Raw genomic sequence first — 21394 nt, 5'->3', positions numbered from 1 at the left:
CCAACTTATCTGATGGAAGACAGAAAACAAAACACATGGCCAGGTTGGGTTGGTGGTAGGTACCCCCCCCCCCCCCGACAGGGTTTCTCTGTGCAGCTTTGCGCCTTTCCCGGAACTTACTTTGTAGACCAGGCTAGCCTCAAACTCAGAGATCCGCCTGGCTCTGCCTCCCGAGTGCTAGGATTAAAGCCTGCATTACCACGCCCGGCGTAGTAGGTACTTTTAATCCCTACACTTAGGAGGCAGAAGCAGGTGGATCTGAGTTCAAGGCCAGCCTGGTGTAAATAGCTAGTGCCAGGAAGTGCTAGGCTATCAAGAGCTACAAAGTGAGATCCTGTCTCAAAACAAAACAAAAAAGCCAGGCAGATCTCTGTGAGTTCGAGGCCAGCCTGGTCTACAGAGCAAGATCCAGGACAAGCACCAAAACCACAGAGAAACCCTGTCTCAAAAAAAAAAAAAAAAAAGGTGTCTTTTAAAAAGTTTGTAAGTAAGAAGAGATGGCTCAGCAGTTAGGAGCACTGAATATTCTTCCAGAGGACCCAGGTTCAAATCCCAGCACCCACATGGCAGCTCACAACTGTCTATAATACTAAGATATGACATCTTCACACAATCATGCATGTAGGCAAACCGCCAGTGCACATAAAATAAATTATATATTTAAAAAACACACACACCAAAAAAAATATTTAAGGGACTGGAGAGATGGCTCAGCGGTTAAGAGCACTGGCTGCTCTTCCAAAAGACCCACATCTTCAATTCTCAGCACCCACATGGAAGCTCACAACTGTCTATAAGACCAACTCCAGGAGGCCTGATACTCTCACACAGACATGCATACAAACAAAACACCAATGCACATAAAATAAAAATAAATGCATCATTTTTTTAAAGTTTTTCAATTATTTTATGTGTCTATGTGTTTTGCCTGTGTTTATGTCTACGAACCACATGCAAGCCTGGTGTCCTCAGTGGCCAGAAGAGAATATTGGATTCTCTGCAACTAGGGCTACAGACTTGTGAGCCACCATGTGGGTACTGGGAGTTGAACCCAGGTCTTCTGCAAGGGCAGCCAAGCATCCTCACTGCTGAGCATCTCTCCATCCCCTGAAAGGGCCTTTTAAAAGCTTTCTTTCAATAGACTGCATCAAAGCACCAAGACATAGCAGAGGCTCTATCTATTTTGGTTCACACAAGGAATTCTGAATTAAGTAGGTCTCAGTGTTAGGCCTAACACCCCTTCAGACCTGTGTCACTTTTAAGATCACATGATACTCCTCTTCCCAAGAGCAGGCCAATGTGGACTTTTCAGACTTGCCAATTCTAGTTTAAGATCTTAAGCTGCTTTACAGAGCCAAGAATGTTATGCTTGTGAATTATTTGTGTTTCTGGTAATATCCAAGGAGTTTTAAAGCTGTAGGTATTATGAATTATTGCGAGGGGGAACCCCTAAGGGTATCCCGGGCATGCTGGTGGGCTGGGCATGCGGGCATGGCAGTGGCCTGTAATTCACAACCCAGATGCTGCATCCACGTGGAGAGTTTATTATAATAGAGAGATTAAGAGGAAGATAGGAAAGAGAGACAGAGAAAGAGGAAGGAGAGGGATGGAGGGAGAGGGGGAAGAAAAGTGGAAGAGAAAGAGGAACGGGAGATTTTTCTTAGAATGAGACTTTTACTCAAGATGGAGGGCAGAGCCAAGGGGTGGGATTTCAAGGGGCAGACCAGAATATTAACAGCAGGTGTGTGATAGCTGTTTGTAAAAGTTCTGAAAATAATTTCATAAATTGAAAATATGTAAAAAAATTATATTCTTGGGGCTGGAGAGATGGCTCAGCAGTTAAGAACACTGTCTGCCATTTCAGATTATCTAGGTTCAATTCCCAGCATCCACATGGTGACTAACAACTGTGTGTGCTCCAGTTCCTATGTGGTACAACACCCATACACACACAATAAAGTAAGTAAACCAAAAAAAAAAATCAGTTCTTCCATCTGTAAATCCAGTCTCGTCCATTCATAAAGACAGCAAATGAAGTGGGCATGGGACACCCCTGTATGTAACCTTGGCACTTGGAAGGCTAAGGTAAAAGGGTTGCCATGCATCCAGGAAACCCGGAACTCAAAACACAGAAAAACAAGCCAGTGAAAAACTAACAAAAAAACATGGCAAATGAATCTGTGATCAGGATATAAATCTCAACAGTTCAGTTCTTTTTGCTCACTGATATTAGTAAAACAGATCCTAAAATTTTTCTTGAATCAAAAAGTACCCAAAATAGTCAGGCAGTTTTTGTTTTTATTGTTGTCTGAAACACTCAAAACTGCTCTTTGTGATACAAAGACATAGGGAAATGTTGTTTGTGCAATACAGCAGAGGAAAAAGTAAAACTGCCCATTAGGGCGGGTGCACCAGACATCCTGCCATTAAGAATCCCTGGAACTTGGGGCTTCACTTTGTTGCTCCCATCTTGATCCCTTATTGTAACCCTGGAAAGTTTCACTTAGCCAATAGTCCTGAAAGAGAATTCAGTAAGGGAAAGGATTTGCCCTTGTCACACAGCTAGGTGTGTGGCACACACCTTTAATCCCAGCACCCAGAAGGCAGAGGCAGGTGGATCTGAGGCCAGCCTATACTACAGAGTGAGTTCAAGGACATCCAGAGCTGCATAACAGGGGCTCTGTCTCAAAAACAAACAAAGGAACAAAAAACTATAGTAATCAAGACACAATCAGCACAAGGACAGACAAATTGATCCATGGAACAGAACAGGCCAGCAAGAAATATGGCTGGAAAGACTTGACAGAATAGAGGTGGCTCTACAAACCAGAGTAAAGATTTGATACTGCTAACAGGATGTTGCGAGAGCTGGTTATTCACATGAAAAGAGAAAAATCTATTAATTCTCAAAATTTGGAAGTAGTGGCATACCCCTATAATACCAGTCCTTGGGAAGTGGAGACAGGAGCCAACCTTGGCTATGTAGCAAGTTTTGAGTACAGCCAGAGCTGTATAAAATTCTGAGAAAACAATAAGAAATTAATTCTCCATATATTAACTTTTTAAATATGAAAGCCAATTTTTAAAAAAGATTTATTTATTATAGATAAAGTGTTCTGCCTGCACGTGTGCCGGTACACCAGAGAGGGCACTAGATCTCATTACAGATGGTTGTGAGCCACCACGTGATGGCTGGGAGTTGAACTCAGGACCTCTGGAAGAGCAGCCAGTGCTCTTAACCTCTGAGCTATCTCTACAGCCCCGAAAGCCAAAAATTTCAGGGAAAGAAAATATTTACCACACAAAATGCATATGCCATGAAAGAAAATATGACTAGTCAGTCATATCAAAATTGAGTTGACCACATGAAATCAGAGAATAAATAAATAAACCCAAATAGAAGATACTTCTATATTACAATTGACAGCAAAGCAAAAACAAGAAAAAACCAATCCAAAGACATGGCTCAGTGGATAACAGTGCTTGGTACTAAGCCTGACAACCTGAGTTCAATCCCAAGAACCCTAGCTGTCCTCTAAACGCCACACAAAAACTAGGGAACAAAAACACATGTGCATCCATGCTATAAATAAAGGAAAGAGAGATGTTAAAGGAAGGATGAACTACCCAATAGTAACATAAGTGAAAGATGCAAGATTGACCCAGTGTAAAAGAGAAACAGAGCCAGGCAGTGGTGGCCCACACCTTTGATCCCAGCACTTGGGACTTCATGCCTTTAATCCCAGCACTAGGGAGGTGGAGACAGGAAGTGATGGCTGGGCAGAGAGAGGAATATTTTAAAGGTGGGAGGAGACAGGAGCTTGCCCCCTTTCAGGCTGAGAATTCAGGGGAGGTTAAGAAGTGGCTGTAGCTTGTTCCTTTGTCTCTCTCATCTTTCGTCATTTACCCCTATATAAGACTCCGGATTTTTTTTTTTTATTAAGACCAATTAGAATTTGTGCTACAGAAAGATATGAGCAAGTATTTCACAATTGAAAATGATGCTTAAATATACAATATTAACATATATGTAAATACACTTTATCAAATGTATTAATAACAAATACAATAACAAGTAATGATATGCCATTCACACCCACCACAGGCCCAATCCTATTAAACTTTTAGACAAAAACACAAAGAAAGGAAAGCATGCTATCTGGAGAGTACAAACTGGTACAAGCACACCAGACATATATTGGGTACTATTTAATTCAGAGCTAAAGATACACATATACACACCTCTATGACCTAGCTATTCATGACTAAGGTTGTGCCCTAGAAAAACTCATTAGAGTGTAAGGAGACCAGGTGTGGTGGCGGCATGTTTTAATCCTAGCATTTGGGAGGGGTAGCCAAAAGGATCAGGGGGGTTCAAGACCATCTCCAGCTATACAAAATGAGTTCAAGACCTACCCAGCCTACATAACAACTGTTTAAAAACAAAAAACAAAAACAAATCGTATAAGGAAACATGAAAACATTCTTGAAGCAAGTGAAAACAATTTTAATACTTATTAAGAAGGGAACAACAACAGATGGTAATGAAGTCATCCAATAGTATGGAAATGAAATGAACTCCTGGTAGCAAGTAAAACCAATTTACACACTGCAAATCTGTTTTGTTATACACACACACACACACACACACACACATTTAGACATTAGGATGCAGTCTATGCAGAGTATAAAAAATTAACAAGTACAATAAATACAGTTCTGGACAAATGTAAGCAGCAAAAATAATATATATACACATACATGCATACACAGATGACATATATGTATATGATATATATTATACACTTACACACATATATCAGGATAAACACCACAGTCAGAGCAGTGGTTATTGTTGAGGAAGAATGGAGAAAATGAGAATGGAAAGGACATACACAATCATGTCTATGTTTTAATTATCATTTGCCTATTAAGTATCTCATCTTCTGACTATCTGAAATGGTTCCTAGTTGGAAAACATGTAGTCACCGAAGAGCCCCTCCTATTCAGTCACAACACTATCCGACTTCCTGAAATGTACACGTAAAACAAACACCGAAACAGGCTGACCATCTGACTTAGCCATTCACCAACCACAGGACTAAGATCTTGAGAGTTCATTCCTGGGAGGAAAGGGAAGCAAAGAGGAAGGGCTTCAGGCTGCAGCTGGGATCTAAGATAAGCATCCAGCAAGTCTCCAAGTCAGAGAGACAGGAGAGTGACTCCCACTGCTAGACAAAATAACCCTTTCCTGGATGTTTGGCTCCGTAGACAGAAAGCTACTTTATAATGGTGATATCACAGAAAAGTTGGGTTTCTGCTACACAACCTAAGTTGTGTGGGAACTGATACAGGTCACCCCAGGGCCCAAACTCTCCCTCCAAGGACCGGTGCCCTTTCTCTATTAGTTGTTGCTGGTTCTCAGGCATCAAATATGGATTTCCTGTTTCCCCCTTTTGAGCCCTGGAGACTTAACTGGTATGAGGCTTTGGGAGGAAAAAAGTACAAAGTCAGGAAAACACAAAAAGGAGTCAGTCGTGACTTTTCCAATCTTAAGAGCTGTAAAACTTCTCCGATTTTCCTGTGTCTACATCTTATGAAAATCAGTGGTCTGGAAATGAGTCCCGTGGAACTGTGAGTCAATGAAGATGATGCCAGTTAAAACGAAGACTCAAGAGATAGCTGTGGTGGTTCATATCTGTAAACCCAACAGTAGGAAGCTGAGTCAGGAGGACTGCTAGTTTGAGGCCAGCATGGGTTACAAAGTTATAGGCCAGTATAAGCAAGACTTTATTTAGTCTCTAAAAAAAAAAAGTAATGGGGGTTAGCTCAATAAACAGAATGCTTGCCAGTATGCATGAAGCCTTAAGTTCAATTCCCAGTACCACCTAACGCAAGAAGTTATTCATGTCTGCTATCCCAGCAGTAGGGAGGCAGAGGCAGGAGAATCAGAAGTTGAAAGTTAATTGTAATTGTAGCTATATAATGAGGTGAAGGCTAGACTGAAATACATGAGACCCTAGCTCCAAACAAACACAACCCCCCAAAAAACCTTCAAACTTGGGCTGGAGAGATGGCTCAGTGGTTAAGAGCACCCACTGCTCTTCCAGAGGTCCTGAGTTCAACTCCCAGCAACCACATGGTGGCTCACAACCATCTGTAATAAGGTCTGGTGCCCTCTTCTGGTCATACATGCTGTATACATAATAAATAAATAAATCTTTAAAAAAAAACTTCAAACTTAATCTTAGGTTTGGAGAAAGGTGTAGGGCAAGTGTTTCTGAATACTGTTTTTTTTTTTTTTTTCATATTCTGCTCTATATGGATCCGGTACTCTGGCTGCAGGCCTGTTGCATGATCCTTTTACACTGCAGTGGGATTTGAACTGATTCACAATGTCGAGGCTCCAATCTCATTGTTCATGCTGCTGTTATCCATTCACTAACCCAAGTTTCTCTGTTCTGTTCTGCTGTCCTGCATTTTGAATTCAGAGCTTGATGTCAGCAAGGAAAGCACCAGAGCTGTCATGTAGCAGCCTTTGGCTATGTTCTACCAAGGGATGTATCATCTACAACCTACTCATATCCCTCCCCCCAACAGCTACCAAAAATTCCTCTGGTGAGAAATGCTATTATAAGAAGGGGTGGCTGCTTTGTGACTCACACTGTTTCATTAAAAAGATTTTTTTCCCCAAACAAATTTCAGTAAAGAAATCCAAAGGTTTTCCAAAGCCACAGCAAAATAGAACAGCTCATAATAGTATTTTTCATGGGTCTGCCACTTCACTGGAGATTCCTATACCCAAACACAGGAGATGTTTACATTCACTTAGCTTTTTGTGCTGCACTTGGCCTTCACATTGAGAGAACAGGTAGGAAACTGATTAAACTAAGCTAATATAACTGGGCTTGTCAGAGATTAAGATGGAAGGCAGTCAGGTTGCAAGCCAGCCCTCACCACAGGTCTTAAGACTCTCCAGGGCATCTGGTTACAATGGTATAGAAGTTTCCACCTTATTTGACCAGGTTTGAGTAAATCTAATAATTGATAGTTTACATGGAAATTTGGAGATGGTTGTTACAGCAGTGACTGGTGTTTTAGAAAACCTTCTAGCTAGTATAAGTGGTATTATATCTTTGAGGGTGTAAATAAACAGAATAAACATTATTTCACAAAACAACTTTGTTAGTGTGGAATCCCAAGGGATCCTTTAAGTTCCTGTAGAATTTCCCAGCCTCAGGGGAGCATCAGGATCAACGAATCCTAACCAGCTCTTCTCTAAAGGAAAAAGTTACTGGAGATGGAAACAAACAAAAATGTCTCCCAAGAGCTCAGAACTGTGGGCAAAATGACCACACAGGCTTGGGGTCGTGGGACTTCCTAGCTCTGTCCCAAATCATCTGAGTAGCTCTGCTTCTCCCACATGCTAAGAAGTCACCTTTGACCTTAGAAGATAGACAGTAACACACAATATGGAAGTGAGTAATTTACAACAGCTGTTTGTGAAGTATGTTTTAATCATATTTTATAGAGGGAAGGGTACTACAAACAAGAAGTTTGGGGCCATATTTTGAGTCTAATTCACCGAGATCAAGATGTCAAAGCTCACACGCTCACGGCAACATTTCACCAAGTTGCCTTTCAGAAATTAAGGCATTATCTAATAATCCAAGGGTAGCAAGCACAAATGTAGTGCATAGATACGTGTGTGGGGGCAAAACACCCATACACATGAAATTTAAAAAAAAATAACATAGGCAAATGATATGAACACATATTTCTACAAAGATGCACAAATGGCTAGGAAAAAAAACTCAATCATTATGACAGAAATGTGAACTACAACATCACACTCATTAGGTTAGCTATTATAAAAAACAAACAAACAAACAAAAAACCCAGATACAGTGATTCCCTGCACTCAGGAGGCAGAGGCAAGCAGATCTCTGAGTTTAAGCCAGCAGGGTCTACATAGTGAATTCCAGAACATCCCCCAGCAATTCAGCAAGACCTGAGAGAAAAGAGACAATGATTCCCAAACAGAGGGGCTGGGGACATAGCTCAACTTGGTAGTGTTTGCTTTCAATGTATGACACCAAGTTCAATCACCAGCACCAAACAAACCAGGCAGGTAATCCTACACTCGAGCTGGAGGCAGGGGGTCAGATGTTCACATTATCCTCAGCTACACAGTGAGTTTGTCAGTTTGAACTATATGAGACACTATCTCAAAAAAAAAAAAAAAAAAGAAAAGAAAAGAAAAGAAAATACAATCCAGCAATTTTACTCCTAGGGATATATGAAAAACTTGGGGATATGGCTCAGTGGTTATAGAGTCTAGAAACATCCCCATCACTGGAGTGGCAGTGGTGGTGCAAAATTAGGGTCTAAATGTGTACATTCACAGCAGTATTAGCCACCACAGCATGGAAGCAATCCATGTGTCAGTGGCAAATGCACAGAGAAGCAAAATGTGGGATACACTCTACATTATACACTCTGTAACGCACGCTGTGTGGTGATGTTCACCCTAAAAGGGAAGGGAATTCTGACAGCAGATACAACAACATGGCTGAAAGTAAAGGGCATTAACTAAGTGACAGTCACAAGACAAATACTTTACAATCCCTTACTGCAGTCTTCCACTACCACTCAGCTACACACTTAACAATGTCAAAGATGAGCCAGGCAGTGGTGGTGCACACCTTTAATCTCAGCACCGGGAAGCAGAGCCAGGCGGCTCTCTGTGAGTTCAAGGCCAGCCTGGTCTACAGAGTGAGTTCTAGGACAGCCAGGGCTACACAGAGAAATCCTGAATCGAAAAACCAAAAAAGGCGAAGACAGCAAATTTTATTATATGTATTTTACCTCAGTATAAAGCAATGGGGAGGGGAGTGGGCACTGAAATATCAATACCATGGAGCTCAGAAACCCATACTTACCAGACCAAGGGAACTTTCCTTAACAAAGACAGACATAAAAAGTGGTAAATCATGCTTCTAGAAAAAGTGTTCAATAACCAGAAAACAAAGGTATAAAAAGATACTGAAGTCCAAGGATAAAATGACAATTCTGGAAAATAGCCCTTCTTTAGATGTTCTCTTTGAGAAGACAGAGAGCCCTGATGCTAGGTCACCTGAGACATTTCCTAGTCTGCTAGAAACACAAAGATCACCTGCCTAGCCCAGAAATAGGGTTTAGCAAAAAATGAACAGTCACTGAAGAGTTCCGAAGAAACACCTTTGCAGCAGCCTCACAAACACCTGAGTGTGTTTATGAAACAGAGAGCTGATAAAGAAGATAAAAACCTAAAGCCGTGACCAGAACAGACTCTTAAAAAGGAAGAAAGTTGCCGGGCGTTGGTGGTGCACACCTTTAATCCCAGCACTCGGGAGGCAGAGCCAGACGGATCTCTGTGAGTTTGAGGCCAGCCTGGGCTACAGAGTGAGATCCAGGAAAGGCGCAAAGCTACACAAAGAAACCCTGTCTCGAAAAACCAAAAAAAAAAAAAAAAAAAAAAAAAAAAAAAAAAAAAAAGGAATAAAGTCTTTAATCCAGCACTTGGGAGGCAGAGGCTGGCAGATCTCTGTGAGTTTGAGGTCAGCCTGGTCTACAGAGCGAGTTCCAGGACAGCCTAGGGCTGTTGCACAGAGAAACCCTGTCTGGGGGGAAGGGAGGGAGGAAGAAAGCAAATCTTCTTGAGAAGACTGTTAATCTTTAAGATGTTCCTGGCACCTACAAAGTTCCTGGTATATGGCAGGTACTCAACAATTATCAATTGACTAAATGAATGTCTTAATGTGATCAGGTTCTGCACAGGCAGGCGTCTCCTGCATTGAGACAGTGAGGGCAATGTGGAAACTAGGTAATGTATCCACTTTAGTGTTATGATTTGTTCTAGCTCTTGACCTCTGTAGCTCCAGGCTGGGCCTGTATGTGAGAGGCCACAACTCGGTAGGCCCTTCAGGGGTACGGACAGCCCAAGACAACTGGGCCTTACAGGAAAAGGTGGGGGAGGCAAGCACAGGAGGACACTGCTAATTACTGTCTGTTCTGAGCCACTCAGTTCTCAAGACCATGGCAGACTGGCTTAGACCTTTATGTAGGAGACAAATGCTTTAGTTCCATGTGGGGAAAAAAAAATATGAAGAATGCTCTTGCTGGTGAAAAATACTTGCATGGATCCTGTCTAGAAAATATCTAATGAGTTTAGAAATATCAAAAAATAATGCTAATGAACACACCCAAAAAAGCACCAAGTTCTTTCTGTTTCAGAAGGGAAAATGAAATCCATGACAGAGCTGAGTAGCTGCTACACTAACTAACTACTCTCAGAATCTGTTACAAATTCTCCTCAGCTCTACTGAACTCTGGGATTGGGGTCCAGTCATCTGTATTGTCCTGAGGCTCCACAGAGAACACCAGGCACAGTCAAATTTAGGAATACTCTGGAATCATTCACAGTTATCAGGAGAGCTCCTGTTTGTATCTGTTTAATTCTTGTTATATGTCCAAGAGTACACTATAAATTCTTATCATGCCTCACCTCACCCGGCGTCACCTGATATTGTGACTTCACCTTTCCACTTGCCTTCCAAGCTAGGGAGAGCTCAAGGTAAATTACCATCAGTCCAGAAACTGTCCCTGCTGATGATTTAAGATGAAATCTGGTCCCTTATCAACTTCCTACTTGATCATTGGTCTTTACTCCTTATCCAAACAGCACACCAGAGACAGGAACCCAACTCGGGATGCAAAGATAAACTTGGTTCTCCCCGCTCCCTTGGTTTTTCTGTGTAGCCCTGGCTGTCATGAAACTCACTCTGTAGACCAGGCTGGCCTCAAACTCAGATCACAGGCCTCTGCCCCCAAGTGCTGGGATTAAAAGTGTGTGCCACCACAGCACTAAACCTGGTTCTTATGAAAACTTAAGAAGTACAAACTGCTAGGTCTCTGATAAGCCCCTTCTAGTACTTAAGCCTATAATGTTAAGATGCTAAGAACCAGCCAGACGGTGGTGGTGCACACCTTTAGTCCTAGCACTTGGGAGGCAGAGGCAGGTGGATCTCTGAGTTCAAGGCCAGCCTGGTCTACAGAGTGAGATCCAGACAGCCAGGGCTACACAGAGAAACCCTGTTTTGAAAAACCAAAAGTGGGGGAAGGGACTGCTAAGACCCAACCATTTGATTTTGACTGGGACACAGCAAACTTTGGGGGGAAAATGTATAAAAATCCATAATAACCTATCATTCTAGAGCCTAAGGTTTAAGCATTCGGGTTTGGGGCTAACTTCAAGATTTGACAGAGTACCAACAACTTCAGAGACCTACTGTGGTTAACCTAACTTAAAAGGCTTAAGAAGAGCAGGACCAATATCCATCTAAGTCGCCAATGGTTCCCCATGAGGTCTTTCCTGCCAAATTAAAGTGTCACAAGTTTTTACTTTATTTGTGTGCATGTATGTGTGTACATGTGTATATGGACATGTGGAGGTCAGAGGACAATTTAGGAGAGTTGGTTCTCTCCTTCTACCTTGTGCATCCTGGGATTGAACTCAGATCATCAGCTTGGTGGCCTTATCTGCTAAGCCACCTTATTGGCTATAACTGGGTATTCTAAAACTTGAGTTCAGTGCCCACTGAGCACATTTGTAGAATACACAGCATGTTCCTTCTCAAGAATGGGGCTAGCACTCTTTCTCTGGTTAAGGATGCCATGGCTCACAGTATTGCTTGTGACATAGTTGGCGATGAGTCTGTTTTATATAAAAATATACACATCCATAAAGCAACCATGTTAGGAATTTAACCACTGTTGCTTGCAATGCCTTTCAGATCTCGTGAGGAATAGTTAACTAAGAAGACTCTTAGGAAATTATCTTTGCCTGAAGGAAGCGTGGAAAATAAGCCCCTCATGGAAAAAAAAAAAAAAAAAAATCCTACATTTAAAAACAAAATCTTCATTAAGGTTAGAATGTTCTTGCAAAGCTGGGCAGGGAATGGATCTAGCTTTTTAGGGACCACAGAATGCTTTTGCTTCTTCAGAAAGCTCACAAAGGCCCATTACCTCCAGCATACCTCCAGTGAGACACAAAGGTTTTCTGACCCACCCCAAGAGCTGGCAACTGTCACTCATTATTTAAGAATAGAAAAAAAAATTAAACTTTTTGAAAATCCTAGTGTGGCAGCAAATTAGAACTCAGAAGATAGCCTGCTAGCATATTCAGACACTTAGCAAAGTCATTCCATCTCAGCCTCAGTTGATGGTTTAGTGAAAATACAGAACAAATTCAGATCTTTTTGAATATACACATATATACACATACATTACTAAGAAGCCAGACCAAACCCCTCAATAGCCAGCCATTTCCCAGCAGAACTCAGAAAATAACGTCTCCTAACACGGTGGATATTTCATGTTCTCTCTCCATAGTAGGAAACCCTATTCCAAGGTTAACAGAACTACTACAAAAAAGAAAGACCTCCAGCGTAGCATCAGAAAACCAAAAGCTATAGTATTACCTCAGAACAAAACCAGCAGCTGAACAGTGAAAGGAAAGGGCTGTAACTGCTTCTCCAAGGTGGTTTTCCTCAGCAGTATTTATGGGAGAACTGGATGTAGGTCAGACTCCAGACAGCACCAGCCTCCATCTGGGGCCTGTGTTCCCATACATGTAGACCTCTCCGCCCACCAAGTTCTAAGGAGACAGAGCAGGCACAGAACAACACCATTGTCTCTAAGACACCACCATGTTCCATTTGGATTTCCTTTGGTTTTTGTTTTTGTGTATACTGCCACACAAGGCCCTCAACAATGACTCTGCTGGAGGACAAACATCTACAGATGAACTCGTCTGCTCAAGGCTCTAAGTCAGGCACTATCATGGGCCTAGCCTTCCTACTTACTGGCTAGTAAGTTTCCAGGGTACTACTTCCTTAAGTTACAGCTGAGAGAGGCCAGAGTAATGTCTTAGAGCACAACTGGACATAAGCAACATATGCTTAGAACTGAAACAACTCAGAAGATGAAGGCAAAAGGATTAAGAGTTCAAAGCCAACCTGTATTGTATAAGTTTGAGGCCGGTCAGGGCCATACATTAAGACCTTGTCTCAAAACAAACAAATAACAATCAAACAAAGCACTAAATAAAAAGAGCCAGGGTTCTGGTGCAGTCAGGCTAGCACTCCAGTCCTACCTCTGCTACCTACCAGCTAGCTGTCTGTCCCCTCACCTCGCCTGCAAACCGGGAGTAGAGTTACAGTGATGGAGATGATGGACATAAACCATTCACATTTTTTCATTCAGCAAACACCTGTGCCAGGCACAGTGTAAGACCTACAGCAGTGATCAAAGATTATTCTGGTCTCACAGAGCTGAGAACTTAAATCAAACTACAAGAAAAAAATAAGTAAGCCTAAATGCTTATAAAACATGCTAAAAAAACCCAAAACATTAAGATTAGCACAAATGACTGAAAACAATCACAGGTAGGGCCAGATGTTAAGAGTGGCCTCTGAGGAGAAATTTCTGTTGAGCCCTAAGGGGTCCATAAGAGCTATCTATGTGAAGAATGGAAGAACAAGCATTTCTGTCATAGAGAACTCAAGATGTGCAAGGGTCACAGCGTGAGGACGGCACAGGAACATGAAGACAAAGGTGAATGCAGTATGTCCTCTCACAGGGTTTTGGAGAACAACCATTACAAGCTGCCACCACTGAGGATTACCACATCTATTTTTAAAATAACGAAGAGCAGCCTAGAGAAAGGTGCTGTGTCTTGTCCAAGGTCAAAGCTACCCAGAAGAGGACCTAAGATTGCAACCCCTCAGTAGTCCTACTTCCAGACACAGCCTAAGCCCACAGCCTTGACCTGTTTCACCAATGACGGCTTTCCGCACCTTGAAAACACAAGTAACGACACGGTATCAGTTTCCAGGCATCTGGTCAATCAAGTTCGCAAGCCCTACCGCTGGAATCTTACCACTCAAGAGCAAAAGATGCTCAGACCTAACTCAAAGGCTCCAAAGTAGAAAGGGCTTCTCTTCTTGCAGCCATGAACAAGAGAGAAAAGGATGCCCCAGAAAATTCCATGGCCTGTTCCAGGAGACAGAACCACTGATACAAATGAGCCCTCACCTCAAGTGAACAGCACAGGAAAAGCTAATTACTTTATTTGTACAAAAGAAACAATCCCTTTAAACAGTGGTTCTCAGTCAGGCTGGTACACCCACCCCAGCAAAAGGCATCTGGGAATTTGTGGAGGCAGTTTGAGATGAACTGCAGGATGCCCTGGGGGGCATTCAATGGGCTCAAAGTCTTGCAAAAGGACAGAATGGTCCCATATACTAAAAATAAATAAACAAACAAACAAATAAATAAATGTATTACCTATAATGTCAACAAGAGCCTGCCTCACATACTTTAGAGACACTGAAAAGATTAGTATCTACAGCTTTTCTTGTATTCCTATTGTTCAGTGATGCTCCTACTCTCAGGCCTGAATGGGGGTATGATGGTGGGGGAGAAATCTAAGGCTTCACAGCTGAAGAGTGTGAAAATTTGGAATTCAGTTGTAAGCGCCTAACTTTATCAGGGAACCTGGCAGTGCAACAAGGCTAAAGAAGTTTCTAGTAAGAGACAGACTTAAGAAATCTTGTCCAAAAGGTAAGATTTTCTCTCTCCTCCATACAAGACTTTATACAACTAGTTGTTTGCCACACTCAAAAATCACTCTGTGATTTTAGAGAACCTATTTACACTATTTTCAGTTTTAAAAGCATATCAATGACAGTTTATTTACAAATGTAATCACAACAGTCTCACAAATACAGTGGACTCCTTCTGGACTCAACTAAATAGGAAGATTATTAATTCCAAGATGCCTAACGTAAACCAAATGCCTAAAGCGTACTGAAGGCAGACATGCCTTGTATTTGATTTCCAACAGTTTAATTACAGTCAGAGAGACTTTAAACTAGCCACTATATCCCTGCCAAAGTTATATCAAAAATTCAAGATTATATGCTTGACCAAAAGAAAGAGAAAAGGAGAGAACCCCCCAAAACATACTGTTTTGAAATAGCTACAAGAGTAATCCCACAGGTAAATCTTTTATAATGTACCCTAAGGAGAGGAGAATGCTTTCTCCTCCACAGTATCTAAAATTTCCCAACTCACCCAAAGGAGTCTGAATATGTTACTTCTTCACTTCAACGGCTAATTAGCAAACAAGCTGTCTCACACCCCTTTGACCAATTTTCCAGAAGCCTGCCTTGCCTTCTCAGGACAGCCAAGCAGACAGACCTGTTTTCCTCTAGAAGCGACTGCCAGGCCTTTTCTGCCCTACCAGCCAGAGCCTGGGAAATCCCCCTCCAGCCTTTTCCTGGCTTGTCACCAGAAGTGCACAGAATGAATTCATCCAGATTCTCTCAATCTTCCTCCTCCCCAGTCATGTGCCAACTGCAAGGCAATAATACTCCACCTTTCTGGTGCTTTGTTTAAAAAAAAAAAAAAAAAGATGCAGATTCACGGGAAGATCAGGCACTTATCATGGAGCAGGAGAAAAAAGATGGAGGGATGTGAAAGCCACTGAACCAAGTCTACTGAATGCAGCATGGGAGACCAGAACCCTCGTCCTGCAAATCCAAGGAGGGTAGGCTTTCCCTATAGCAGACCACACCTGTCTAAGCCAGCCTCCTGCTCCATTTTAAACAATTTATACAGCTACCCAGCTGGGAGGGAAAACTAGCCACCTCCCTTTCCTAGCAAGGGTAAGGACCCTAATCTAAGAACCATGTGCCCCTTAGTTTTATCTCTTTTCTCACTCTTTGTTTAGGAGACACTAACCTCCCTGACCAGACAGGTAAACACCAACCATGCTGCTGTGGCAGAAATGAAGAGTCCAAACTGTAAGCCAGACAAGAAGACCTCTTCTCTGAGGATCATGATGCTAATACATGGGCAGGTTTCACTCTGCCATCCACAAGTGAACACATGCCTGTATTCCTAAAACGCCCGGCTCCGCAGCCTGGTAGACAGCTTTTTCCCTGGCAGTAGTTAAACCACTTGATCTTATTCATCCTCTGGCATAGGAGGAACCAAGGGAAAGGCAGGAGTTAGCTTCATCCCCCATAGCTTAGCACACGAAGAGGTTTGGGGCGCCCCGGCGCGCCCTCCCTTACACTCCACCCTTTAAGGCCTCGGACACCCGCGGACTCACCACTGTGCGAGCTGAACCACCTGGGTGCGATGTGCAGAGGTAGAGCATCCGCCAGCGAGGCTCGGGAGCCCAGGTACAGCATCCCGTCTCTATGGTGACCGCCGCCTGTCTCCTGGTAACCATTGCCGTGAGCATAGGTGGAGTCCGACGTGGACCCTCCGCCGCCCGGCGCCCTCTCCGAGTCGCCGGTCCCGCGGGAGGCGGGGGTGTAGAGGCCAAAGGGCACCCCTCCGGCCGTGCTGGGGTCCATGCCCATGCCCGCCACCGAGCTGACCGAGCGGCTGCGCAGCCCCATAGCCCCGCCGCCCGTCCGGTAGTGCCCAAAATGGGGCGCTCCTCCCGGCGGGGGCACGGCGCTGTCATCAGTAGAGACCCCCGGGAAGGGGCCCCGAGAGCGGGCCGCCGTGCTCTGCTTGCCCCCCATGTTCGCCCGGGCCCCGGTGGGGCGGGAACCTGGAGGCCTAAACCCTCCCCCACTACTCAGAAGCGGGTGGAGGGCTGGGCGAACATAAAGGGGGGGGAGGTTTACAAAAGAACCTCCAGGGGAGAAAATGGAAAAAAAAAAAAAAAAAGAGAGAGGGAGAGAGAGAGGGAGGGGAAAAAAAAAAAAAAAAACCTCAGAAAATCCGCGGGGCGGAAAAAGCGAGCGAGCGGGGACCCCAAACTAAGAATTTCAAACAGTCCAAGACCAATGCATGTTCTCCGTAAGGTCCGAAGACGCGCGGTCCGGAGCGGGCGCCGCGCGCCACAGGCCGCCCCCGGGCTCGAGAGCCTGAGGAGCCGCAGCGAAGGGAGGGAGGCGCCGGAGGAGGCCGCCCGCCCGCCCGCAGCAGGAAGCGGCGGAGGCTCGGGGCGCCGCGCGCGTCCCGGGTCTCAGGACTCGACGACCGGGGCCGACGGCCGGGACTCCTCCAGGCCTCGGGAGGGCTCGCGGCGGTGGGGCAGCCAGGCGGAGCTCTGGAAGCCGCGGTCGCGTGGCGTCGCGCTCCGGCTCCAGCCGCCGCCGGCCCCTCCAGCCAGCCGCCGCACCGCCCCGCTCGGTCCCCGGGTTGCGCTCGCCGGCGCTCCTCGCCGCCGTGGAGACAATGGAGGGCGGCAGAGCGCACGCGCGGCCCGCGGCCCCCTCCCTCCCCCCCTCCTGCCGGGTTAACCCTTTCGCCGCCCCTGCGGCGCGGCGGCCCGCTGCAGCCCTGGAGGTCCCCACCCACCCGCCGCCTGCGCCCCTGGCGGTCCGGGGACAGGAGAGCTGCAGCCGCGGGGCGTCTGCGACAGAGGCCAGACTTCTTCCGGAACCGGGCACGGCTAGGGTCGCCGCGAAAGTCGAATCACTGTGTGCAAGGAGAATCCCCCGCGTGGGGGAGGGGCGGCGACGGTTCTAGTGGGTGGGAAGGAAAACTAGGAAGAAAGGAAACCAACTCAGACGCCTACCTGTGTTGGAGGGTCCTTGGGCGAGCTCCCCTCCCGCCACAAACCTGCCCTCACAGCACCCTCTGCTGGACGTGCTGTCCGTTGGTTTGGAGGTTCCCATCCAAGGACCCCAACCAACATGAGGAAGTTTAGCGTTTTGGGGGGGAAGTTAGCTTGGACCCAAACATTTGGGGTTAGCTTTTAGGAGATACAGCAGTCCCCTGGGGGCACATGGAAATCGGGGTTTTGCTGACAGATGAGAACCAACTATCTGAATCTAAGGAAACGAGTCGATTTCTTAGGCTAGAATGTAATCCTCAAAAATCAATAGGTGGATAAAAGCATGGAAATAGAACGATGCAGCTTAGAAGTGGTTTTAGAAACTCCTTGTCCAAGGCCGACTCCTGTTTTTGTTTACCATGTATTTTGACATAGAGCCACAAGGCAAGGACACAGTGAGTACTCAATAAATATTTGTTGACCGGATTGCATTTTGCAACAGAGAATCACCTTTCCAGTTCAGTCCCAGTCTTTCTCATCTATTCACGTTTGCTTATTCATTGAACAAATAATTTTTCAAGTGAGCATCACCCAGTCCCTAGCCTGACTTCCTCTGTCACTTTATCAAGTGTGCCAGGTGCTTCCAAAAATGGGTATGGAGAGTAGAGGCTGATAGACTTTGCCTCTTCCAGGGTGGCTAGCCTGGAAGGCCACAAGAAGATGGCTATTTGCAAGCATTGAGTAACTGGGGGTGAGCAAAAAGACCTGAACAAAACAGTTCAGAGTTTTTTGGGTTTTATTTGCCAGAGCAGAGGACTGAACCCAGGGCCTTGTGCTTGCTAGGCAAGAGCTCTACCACTGAGCTAAATCCCCAACCCTCAGTTCAGAGTTTTGTAAGACAAACTAATACAAGAAATATCGGGGCTGTGGTACCATGCCTTTAATCCCAGGCAGAGGCAAGGGGAGTTCTCAGCCAACCTGGTTTACGAAGCAAGTTCCAAGAGAGCCAGGGCTACCGGAGAAACCCTGTTTTGAAAAGCCAAGTGTAGTGTGTGTGTGTGTGTGTGTGTGTGTGTGTGTGTGTGTGTGTGTGTGTCTCGGGACTGGAGAGATGGCTGGGAGGTTAAGAGCATTTGTTGCTCTTGCAGAGGCCCCAGGGTCATTCTCAGCACATATGTGGTGATTCACAACCATCCATAACCCCAGATCCAGGGTACCCAACAAGCATGCACAAGATGCACTATATGCATGCAGGCAAGGTATTCATACACAAAAAAATAAGTAAATCTAAGATTTTATAAAAAAATATATAAAAGGAGCACATTGAGATAATATCCATATTATCTGTGTCTAAATCAGGAATATATATGCACTTCTAAAACCAAAAAGAATGATCGGAAGAAACAGAAAAAGAAACTTACAGAGGCTGGAGAGATAGCTCAATAGAAAGTATACTGCTCTTGCAGAGGACCTGAGCTTGGTTTCTAACTCTAATTTCAAGGAATCTGATGACCTTTTTTGGTTTCCACTGGTACCCACATGTAAGTAGCAATCACTCATATAAACTCATACACATAAAAATCACAAATTATAAAAAAGGGGACATTCATCCATTTTCTCAGAAGAGAGACTATGGTATCAGAAAAAGGGGTGGTTCAGTACTGTACATGGAAAAAAACCTAGATTCTTGACACGTCTGTTTTTGAAGTTAAGTATATTAACCATCTTAACAAAGTAGCTTTTGATCTTATTCATTTACTACACATATATATGTATGTATGTGTGTGTGTACATATATAGTTATCCCCCCAACTTAAGTGCTGGAGATTGAAGCTGGGGCTCCATGTATGTTGGATATGTACTCTATCAGTGAGCTATACCCAATCCCCTAATAAAATATTTAATATCTAAGAAGTTCCTAGGATATAGGATGAACAAGACAGATGGAGTCCCCTTTCTCATAAACTTTAGAACAGCCGTTTTGCACCCACTTGAATGACAATCCTCAGAGAAAGGTGGTAACAGCTATTGAAAAGTGGAGAGATCAGCCCCTCATATCTTCCTGCTGGAAACATTCAATGTTTCATTGCTTTGGAAAATAGCCTGGCAGATCCTCAAAAAGATTAGAGATGGGTATGGTGGGCACACATTTTTAATCCCAGCACCTGGGAGACAGAGGAGGAAGGCTGTGAGTTTAAGGCCAGCCTGGTATACAGAGTGAGTTCCAGGCTGGCCAGGGCAACACAATAAGACACTGTCTCAAAAAAATAAAAATAAAAGCTACAATATGACCTAGCCATTCCATTTTTAGGTATATATATTTTTCTTTCTTTTTTATTTTTTGGTTTTCAAGACAAGGATTGTTGGGGTAGGTCTGGCTGGCCCAAAACTAGTTCTGAAGATCAGGCTGGCCTCAAACTCAAAGATTCATTTGCTTCTGCCTCCTGAGTGCTGGGATCAAAGTTATGCACCACTACACTTGGATTTTAGGTATATTTCTAAGGAAATAAAACATACATCCACCGAAGAACTTATACAGGAACGTGCATAGCCTCATTACTTGGTTGTGTGTGTGTGTGTGTGTGTGTGTGTGTGTGTGTGTGTGTGTTTGTACCTGTTTGAGTGTGGGGATACACAAGCCTGTGGAAATCAGAGGTAGATATAGGGTGTCTGCCACAATAATTTCTCTGCCTTGTTTTTTGAAATAGGCTCTTTACCAACCCTAAAGCTCACTGACTGGCTAGACTCCTTAGCCAGCAAGCCCAAGGGGTCCTCCTGTTTCCACCTCCCCAGCACTGGGATTACAGATGCACACAGTTATCCCTGAATTTTTAGGTGTGTGCTAGGGATCCTACTATGTATAGCAAGTACTTTTTTTTTTTTTTATACTAACTAAGCTATCTTTCCAGGACTAGTTTTATTTTGTTTTATATTTTGGAGACCAAGTATTACATAGCCCAGGTTATCTCTTTATTCCCTGTGCACACAAGAATGACTTTGAATTTCTGATGCTCATGCCTCTACCTTCCAAGAACTAGGACTACAGACTTGTACCACCACACCAAGCTACAGCATTTGAAATAACCAAAAACTGGAAGCAACTCAAATATTTATCAACAGATTAAAGCAATAATGGTGTCTATACAATGAACTAATAGTCATAAGAAGGAATAAAGTGCTGATAGATGCTATATGAATGAAACTTGAAAAAATGCTAGAGAGAAGTCATTTATTTAATAACTGCATTATTGTATAGTTGTATGATTCTACTTACATGAAATGTCCAGAGTAAACTAATCCATTAAGATAGATTAGGGTCACTAGGACCTGAAAGGAAGGATGAAGAGTGACTATTAATCAGTTTCTTTTTGAAGTGGTGGAAATGTTCTAGAATTAGAGTTGCATATTCTTGTGAATATACTAAAAACATCCATTGAATCACATATTTGTGAAGAGCAGTTTTATGTTACATAAAGTTTACTATAATACTATATATCTGGACTTGGAATCTAGATCAGTGGTATAGTGCTTGCTTAGTGTCTTAGTTAAGGTTTCTATTGCTGTGAAGAGACACCATGACCACAACAACTCTTATAAAAGAAAACATGTAATTGGGGCTGACTTACAGTTTCAGAGGTTTAGTCCATCATTATCATGGTGGAAAGCATGGCAGCATGCAGGTAGACATGGTGCTGGAGAAGGAGCTGAGAGTTTTACATCTTGATCTACAGGTAGCAGGAAAAGCACTATGTGCCACTGAGCCTGTGC

General features: G+C 43.8%; 1 protein-coding gene across 2 annotated transcripts in view; it reads right to left on the bottom strand.

Annotated features, from left to right (window-relative positions):
• Znrf1 (zinc and ring finger 1) overlaps nt 1–16777 on the bottom strand; it is a 96073-nt gene extending 79296 nt beyond the window's left edge. For both annotated transcript variants that reach the window (XM_036187461.1, XM_036187462.1), the window contains exon 1: nt 16220–16777. In XM_036187461.1, the coding sequence (XP_036043354.1) occupies nt 16220–16643 (424 nt within the window). In that variant the 5' untranslated portion in view covers nt 16644–16777. The remainder of the gene's footprint in view (nt 1–16219) is intronic.
• Nucleotides 16778–21394: the final 4617 nt, after the last annotated feature.

The sequence above is a fragment of the Onychomys torridus genome, chromosome 5 (genome assembly GCF_903995425.1).
Source record: "Onychomys torridus chromosome 5, mOncTor1.1, whole genome shotgun sequence".
In the NCBI taxonomy this organism is placed as follows: domain Eukaryota; kingdom Metazoa; phylum Chordata; class Mammalia; order Rodentia; family Cricetidae; genus Onychomys; species Onychomys torridus.
The sequence above is the reverse complement of the archived record's forward strand: the minus strand, read 5'-3'. Positions and strand labels throughout refer to the sequence as shown.